This window comes from Tigriopus californicus, chromosome 12 (assembly GCF_007210705.1).
Source record: "Tigriopus californicus strain San Diego chromosome 12, Tcal_SD_v2.1, whole genome shotgun sequence".
NCBI lineage: Eukaryota > Metazoa > Arthropoda > Copepoda > Harpacticoida > Harpacticidae > Tigriopus > Tigriopus californicus.
In genome coordinates, this window is record NC_081451.1 from 8,745,801 (window position 1) to 8,754,488 (window position 8,688).

The 8,688-nt window shown below is 40.0% G+C and overlaps 1 protein-coding gene across 2 annotated transcripts in view; it reads right to left on the reverse strand.

Annotated features, from left to right (window-relative positions):
* Positions 1–4,132, reverse strand: part of LOC131892168 (protein argonaute-3-like) — a 10,618-nt gene extending 6,486 nt beyond the window's left edge. The window contains exons 1-6 of one of the 2 annotated variants that reach the window (XM_059241948.1): positions 3,987–4,132; positions 3,545–3,750; positions 3,226–3,482; positions 2,172–2,320; positions 1,907–2,108; positions 1,632–1,837 (exon numbers count right to left, since the gene is read on the reverse strand). In XM_059241948.1, the coding sequence (XP_059097931.1) occupies positions 1,632–1,837; positions 1,907–2,108; positions 2,172–2,320; positions 3,226–3,482; positions 3,545–3,734 (1,004 nt within the window). In that variant the 5' untranslated portion in view covers positions 3,735–3,750; positions 3,987–4,132. Of the gene's footprint in view, positions 1–1,631; positions 1,838–1,906; positions 2,109–2,171; positions 2,321–3,225; positions 3,483–3,544; positions 3,940–3,986 lie in introns of those variants that run through there. The other variant, XM_059241947.1, reaches the window with a different exon arrangement.
* Between the last annotated feature and the right edge of the window lie 4,556 nt (positions 4,133–8,688).

Consider the following 8,688-nt stretch of genomic DNA (forward strand, 5'->3'; position numbering starts at 1 on the left):
AACCTGACCTTTCCGGAGGTGATGTCCGGACACAAGTTGTCCTTCCCGGTCAAGGACTTGCTAACACCTTATTGTCCTTGGCCCGACATCCCTTCGGAGTATTGGCGGTCACGTACCTTTGTCCGTCTCCCAGCCAAATGCCATCAGCGACGGGAGTTGACAAAGGATCTGTTCAATCTGGCCCATCCACTCTACTGCAATAACCAAGATTTTCATCACTTACCTCTACCTACCTGTCTTTGTACTATCTGCAACTCACCTCTTACCTTTTTTCATGTGCATTGAACCAATTCTAGTCATACTCATTGTGATATCACTTTCTAGTCAACTATTTTATTGCCTTTACCTTCTTGACATTTTTCTTGTTTTATCATTTTGTATAATGTATATACATTCGACTTTATTTTATAGTTACTTTTACGCCATGACATGACCAAGAGTCGCAATAAAGATTATTATTACTATTATTATTATTTTGTGGGTAAACAATTATGAATGCTAACCGCGAGTGACTGACCACGGGCTTCTAGAAATGTGGACTTGTTATAAGCAGATCTTGTTGAATTGATGAATTTAGCCAAGTTTGAGCCCAAAATCAAGCTTAGGAAACTCAGGATAAATGTCCAAAGTTATGTTGTAAACATAACAAAATATTCGAATTTTCGGCCTGCACTGGTCAGATACGGTACATAAGTTTTGGACAACATAACTTTGAAACGAACCACTTTACAGGTAATCAATAAAAAATGACCTACTATCAATTGAAGACATCTACATTTCTTATTTTATTACGTTAATTCGAATAGAAGCTCAGAGTGGCTATAACGTACTGGTATTTGTATGTCAATCCACAAACTTCTGGAAATATGGCCTTAGCTATGGGCTCATATTTGGCCAAGTTCATCGATTCAACAAGATCTTGTGGTCGTATGAAGTGCTTTTTTGGAATAAAGTGAACGGTTAAGAAGATAAGAACCTTTTGCTTGCGTTTGCAGTCCACAATTTTAGAGGTCCGTGGCTTGACCCATGTCAACACTATTTCGAAGGCTTTTTCTAGTAAATCGGTTTTAGTACCGCGCAGCTTCGATAACAATCAAGCAAAGCTTGTAAATGTTACTTTTTTTTGTGGGAAATTTTGACCGGGCTTTCTTTTACAAGGTCAGTATTTATTCTTCCTGATCACACTTTGGAAGTGGACATCGTTGCTCAAAAGGCGACAAATATGTATGTTCGTCACAAATGATTTGTTTTGTTTGGGTTTTACTAACGGTTACAAGAAATGTAATCCCCGGTCCAAACTATTACTATGAAAGGCTATGATTCGTTTAATTGTTGACAGTTCAACTTCATACAGTATATACCACGTACTATTTGGTCTGCCAACTACTTTTTGGCCAAGGATGCACTGGATAAGCTCTAACAAATTCAAGGAAAACGTCACCTTTTAGCAATAGGTACTTATAATTTCATTTGCTCACTTATAGAGCAAAACTTTCACCTTTGAGCAATACTTATAGTTTTATTTGCTCACTTACAAAGCAAAACTTTCGCCTTTTCAATGTTTTATAATTGACCACAAAATTACGAGAACGATGACCTTTTGATAGAATTTGTCTTCTGATTAATCTTACTTGAGATCGCGAAGTTCCGTGGGATTGCGAGGGTTAAACGACCGCTGGTTCATCTGGACCATTTTAAGGGCGTGAAAAACTCGCTTGAAGAGCACATTGTACCAAAACAACGCCCTCGAATGGGTGTAATCCACAGCTTTCTTGAAGACCAAGGTCACCTGGACCGGGTCGTTACTCTCAGGTAAAACGGGATGGAAAACGGATATCTGTTCGGGTGAAGCAAAAGTTTATTTCCATTTTGACGGCACCTCTCATTTATCTCTTGTCTAACTTACCTTATGCTCTAGTCTCTTGGGGAGACAGAGATAGAAGCCTCCATCAAAGTTCTTGGCTCTTCCAATGTGATCGGTCAATTGCCTCAAGAGAGCGAAACGATGCTGACGACTGTCAACCTCAGGATCAAATTGGACCTCATACTCAAAGAATCCCTTCCCATCCACAACTTTAAGGTTGAGATAATTCACTTCCAAGCGAACCCTTGGAGCAAGATTGTTGATAGTTACAATAATGAATTGTAGATTGTGACTTGCAAAAGCTTACTTGGTGCCAGCATCGCCTCTATTTTGAGTGGGTGGATTGGAAGTATGAGAGGAAGATCCCACTGAAGACTTTGAGGCTGAGTGATTGGTGCCTTCATAACAATTGGGCAAGGCTGCCAGTTGATTCTCCGTGACAAATCGGACAGGGGACTTGAAAATGGATACTCAATTGAAATAGATCACCGGCAAATAAATAAGCTGCCATTGAAAAGGGCGACAATTGTTCTAACTTTTGAAAAGGAATGGTGGTGGAAGACATTCCTCAAATTGGTATAGGTCCAGGAACCGTAATACTTTTCCATCGACTAAGGCTTAAAAGCTCCGGATACTTTTTCATAATATTTGCCCGACTGATCAGGTTACAAAAAAAGCCCTCGGCACCCTGACCCAGTGAAACAGAAAGTTCCAGTTTTTTGCATTATTCAAGTAAATTTTCTAATGGGAGAGTATTAAGACTCATGTCACGCAAGAACCACTGGAATATGGACGGGAACCATTAGATAAGGAAGTCGTTAGAAATACATCTTTTTAATTTTCATCTCAATCGAACGACCGGATTGAAATTCAAGCCCTCTCAAAGCATACTATAACAATCTTCACAAAATGGATGGACAATTGTGGCAATTGATTACCAAAAGAGTGCTGAATCAGTCATTATGTACCCTATTATGTATTGTGCTTTGAGAGGGAATAAGTTTTGACCCAATAATTCGATTGAGCTAAAATTAGAAATGCGAAATTGCATTGACCTTGGGTCAGTCTCACTTGGAGGAAATCTCAATGCGTTCATCAAGATGTAATCCTAGACGCTAATATCCGCGTCCATATTCCAGTGGTTCAAATCTTTCACCACAAAACAATACTCAGGTGTGCGTTTCCGTCCCAGCCTTTCTGAATAAGGGAGCTTTGGTCCTGTCGAATAAGCTTATTATTTTGGGAGCTCTCCTTTCTTCTTTGGCCAATTGGGCTACTTTTCCTATGCTACCTGTGGTACGATCAGCCTTAACATTTGAGAATTAGGCTCCCTTAATTTCAGCGATGTCAAATTGGCTTACATTGTTGGTATTGGTTGATGTGTCTGTTCCAGATTTAAAATCAGACGTTGGATCAAGCTCATGTGATGGAATCTGAGTTGGCGATCTTGAACTGGATGTCGACTCTGTCAAGGATCCAGAGGACACCGCGGAATCCGATGAGTCGAAAATTGGAACCAAGTCAGATTGACTTGGGGCTGTGACAGTCTGGATGGGTTTAGATTCTCGCAGATATTCAGCCCGAGCACTGGGTTCGATTCCCATTATTGACCTTAGATCTGGAGAAAAACTTGCGTTTTTAGTCCCACTTTTACCTCGCATGTCATCATTTGAATCTAACCTCGAAGTTTCCTCTGGAGCTTTTCCTTATTCTCCTTTTGAGGCGTTATAAATCCTGCTGGAATTCTATCAGGAGCAGGATTGGCAATACGAGATGGACCACTCGAATTCTCCTTCTCTTGTTGAGCCCTCTTGATCCTTTCAAGAAGCAGGGCTCCACGCCCCATATTACGCTTAGCCGGATCACTCATTTTTTTGTTCCTATTTCTGCAAAATTTAAAAGAACAAACGCATTTTGGCCATGATACATTACAATATATTGCTAACATGTCCCGTCAAGCACTTCAATAGATGAAAACGTCATCCATACGTTTTAATACCTAATGACCCTGTGGATGATAAATAAAACCGAGTTCTTGAAGGTTCAAATTAAACACCTCCCAACTCCCCATGTTTATGCAAATCATCTGCAAAAGTCTATATCATTAAGATTATCAACGTACCATTGAAGCAATTTAACAGCCCATCTATGAATCGAATTTTAGTTCACAATACCAGTTTTAACGTGACGCTTGCTCAAGGCGCGTACTCTCTGAGTGAGTTGTGCTCGTGAGCAGAACATTGATCAATGAACAAGGTGACCACCAAAACGACAAATAGTTGATTTGATGATTGCAAATTGATCTGATTTGTTGATTTTCTGACACTTGTATGAGTCAAAATGAACCAGATATAACCTAAAACTGTATTGCCAATGAATGGTAGGTGGTGAATTTGGCAAGTGTTAGTATTTAGCCTGTTATCGGCTTTTTATGAAAAAGTCGTGACAGTTCAGTGTTGCTGAATTGAGCAAAGGGGCCAAATATCAAGTGAAGCATTAACTATTTAGCATGATTGAGTCTCAAGAGATTTTGACAAATAAATGTGAACGGAGGAGGTACTAATTTTGCCAAATGCAAAGTTGTGTAAACCCCATGGAGGAGATGCGAAATCTCCCATTCTGTGGCATTCCCCTTTTGCTAAGTTGTTAATGATTCTGTTTGAAGACTATTTTTGACATAGTTTGGTTTCAAATTCTATAAAAATATTATCTACAAAAAATGCCCTTAAAAGTGTACAGAACAAGTTTTTAGCTAATGTGACCCAATTATTTCATCTTAGAGTGGCATCGCTGAGTATCAAGCATTGTTCAAGAGTATTTATGTTACGACATGTCGCAAAACAAGGAATCCAAATCCAAAGAGCAGCCACTACAAGGTTGTCCCAATTTGGAGGCAATACTAAATTAGTATTTCCTCTGAAATTTATTCAGCATATTTGTAATTTTTCTTAGTTTTGTTTGAAAACGCATGTTGTGAAAATATTTAGACAGCTTTTTTTAAATCAAATCTATAAGGGCCCTTATTTGCAACGTCACACGGCCCAAGGAAAACGGGAAGAGGCACGGTAGATTGCTACATAAACTGCTCTTGCCTTGCCTTGAACGCAATTTCTTTTCCGGACATTATGTGACCCGAGGCACTAATTAAAAACAATTAGTCAAAAGCAACACAAACGCATTATAATTCAATAACAAAGAATGGGCCCAATCGGCCCTATATTTGGTAGAGGCTGAATGACAAAGCGCCCTCTGGAGTGCAGAGTGTAAAACATATTTCGTGCAGCGTAAGGGGCTATGGTCTCAAAAAACCAATAATGGCCATCATTACCCAAATAGCACCAGGAATGAAAGTTCAACTTCGGAAAACGCCCGGTTTTACGGAACCTGTTTGAAGAAGACAAATCTGTAATATCAATTGTTTCTGACTAGGAAATAAAACGTTTTGCCAGTAGCGTTTAGAGCATAGACTGCCTTATCCAATTTATCTTGACAACTACCATTTGTAGAGTGGTTGATGGAATCAATTGGTAAAGCATCCGTTTTGCAATTTGCTACCTCTGATTGAATGCTGAGAGCCAGTTAAGGAAAAAAAAGCAAATTGTGTTTATTTCCGAGGGTCAGGAACAACTCAAAAAAGACATGAAGCGGAAAATTCCTTGTATTGCCATTCGATTTTCTAAAAACAAAATATGATTAAAATAGGTCAGTGGATGCCACTTCCAGACAACCCTGTTTAATAAAGCGTCATCAACTGTAGGATAGTAACCACTGGATAAAGCCTTGATACCCAGCACCTCTAACTTTGCGCAGTGAACGCTGGGAACAATCGTACAGTTATAACAAATATTGAACAACTTAAATTCCAGTGGTTCATGCTTGTAGATAACCTAACAAGAACTGTCAAGTATCGTGTTCAGTAAACGCTGATTCCTTGGAGGATCGATAATTTTACTGATTTTAAGTATGATGTTTCTTAGCTCACAAGAAACTCCATGTCATTTGTAAGGCTTTGAAGCTACAAAAAAAGAATTAATACCTTGATCGAATACTTATCGATTAATTTATTGCGATTCAACTCCTCTTAACAAGTCATATTGGGTGAATTCCAATTCTAGGCATCTCTTTTATCCAATCTCGTTCTCGCTTCCTCTGAATGGGCTGGAAAACATTAACGCACTGTTGCCAGCCAAGGCTTATTTATCCTCAGACCTGTAACAATAACTTTTTAAATGTAATTAATTACAATCGCAAATACATTTGATGGAAATGTAATTAATTACAATTGTTTTTTTTTAACTTGTTCATTTTCAATTGCAGCTACTTATGAAATATAATTCAAAAAGTTTCGATCAATTTTTCCTCTTTGACCCAAGTTTGAAATTTACTCTCCAGTCATCAAGTGCATCAATGAAAGCAGGCAAGGTTGTAGGAGCGCTAAGGAGACATTTAGTGAGCTGAGAAAAGGAAACAATGATCAAGCTCTTCAATTTATCTTCTGTCCGACGGGTCCTTGAATTTTGTACACCAATGTTCATGGAAACATGGAACTCCTGACCCAAGCACTAGGTACAAATACCTTGATAGCTCTCAAAGATGGAGAGCACCTAGTACATGGGCTTCAATTTCTTATAACCCTAATCAGGGCATACAATCAATAGTTCGAGCTTCCTTTATCAGGGCCTCAAACAATCATCAATCAATTGACTAAGGATACAAATCGCTAGGTACCTCTACTCCCCACGGTCCCAGATCAATCTCGGTTGTCTGGCATACACCTGGGCCAATCTTCAAGGCTAGCTATCCTGCAAAATGTGTCACTATCCTAGTTTAAATGCTTCTATTAAAGTCTACCTCGACTCTAGAGTCTAACTACTGATTTCTGCTACAAGAGTGATAAACTTTAGATACAGTTGAATACAAATCACTGGCACCTCTACTCCCTACGATGTCAGAGCGATCTCGGTCGTCTGAGAAATCTAGGCTACTCTTCAAGGTGTTGAGAAAGGTGCAAGTGAACTATTCAAACGGTGAACTTTATTAACAAGTTAGAAGGGAGACATCTTAGATCGAGTTCGGAAGAAGAACAAGTTCCCCAGCAGTAGTTCTCGTGAGGTAGATGGTAGAACCTGTTCGGCAGTGAAATATAAGTGGAGGTACGAGGATAGATAAAGAGAAGTACATGATTAGTAGATTTGATATCCTAACACAAGGCAAGGCAAACTGTACAGTTTATTCATTTACTACTTTATTCTAAAAAGTTTCTCATTCTCATCTACTTTATTCATCACAAACACACCGTCTATCAGCTGTCTTGCTCCGGTAAGAAAAGTGGGTGAATTGTTGGGCCAATGGAAAAGGGGACATAGGCATATGAAACAAATGGGTTAATAATTACTGCTCGATGTGTGGCGAGATGGTTCAACGGAGATGCTTGGATGACGTCCACTCGACGGGATTGAAGGTCCACTGACGAAGTGTTTTAGTCAGACTCGCCACTGTCCAAGGTCCTCTTGATCTTCTGCACGGCTTCCTGGGTTTCCTACTCCCATACGATGACGATCTCTGTCCTTCTAACAGTTCCCACTTCTTGGCACCACAACAATGGCAAAAGTCCCAGCACTTAACAATGGCAGGTGGTTCCTCCTCGGAGGGGTTAAAAACTGACTTCTCTCCTCGTTGAAGGACGATGGGTTCCCCTGTTCTCCTCGAGAACCAAAATGTGACTAAACACATTCCTCATTGGATCGGAGAGGGTTATGATAGCCGGTTGTGGTAGACCGGGATTTCCTGTTGCTCCTCCCTTCAAATATGGAGCCGACATTCCTCACCCATGGTTGTAGCTGGGCTGACCAGCCCCTCGGGTACTGGAGCTTTTCCTTGGTGATAGGAACGATGTAGAGATTGATTCACACCGAATCCCAAAGCTCTTTGATACGACAGGTTCCTGTGACATTGTACATCTATGATCAAGGGCTGGAGGAGCTACTTGTGATGGAATACGACGTCTTTGCAAGCATTGGGTTGGCATTTGGTTGACATCTGGCCCCCGAACGGACACACGTTGGGCAATCTAACGACTTCGCAGTTTTCACAAGACGTTGCCATGCATTGTGTCAAGACATTTCAATAAACCCCGTTCCGTGAGCAATCATTCATCCTGTACATCATTCATCCATATCATATCGGGATGATGTACTCGATTGTGCACGGAACAACCAATGTGTGTTGTCTCCACTGCCAAAGAAAACAATCATCATGGTGTAGATGCCTTAACCAAGAACTTCTAGAAATCTGGACTGTGAACGAGCTTCCAGCCAAATCGGCTTGCTCTTGGTCATAGCAACTCTGAGCCACTTTCCGAAATAGATTAATATAATAAGAAATGTAGATCTCATAACTGAAGGTGAGTTATTTTCGTATCATTTACCATATCATATCAAAGTGCTTCGTTTCAAAGTTATGTCATCAAACATTATGCAGCTGACCAAGCGCAGGCCGAAAATTCGATTCTTGTGGAGTGTTTACTACATAGCTGTTAACATATTTCCTGAGTTCCCTAAGCATAATTTTGGGCTCAAACTTGGCCAAATTCATCAATTCAATAAGATTTTGTGGAAGTATCAAGTGCTTCTTTGAAATAAAGTGAACGGTTTAGGAGAAAACAGATTTTTGCCACCGTTCGCAATCCATATCTCTAGAAGTCCGTGACTTAAAGAAGATTTACCTAGTTGGTTCAAGGCTTTTGGACCCTTTCATTTGAAGAAAACTGGGCTCTGGAGGACGGAAACAATGGAGATGCGAAAATTGAAGGGTCACCGTGGAAT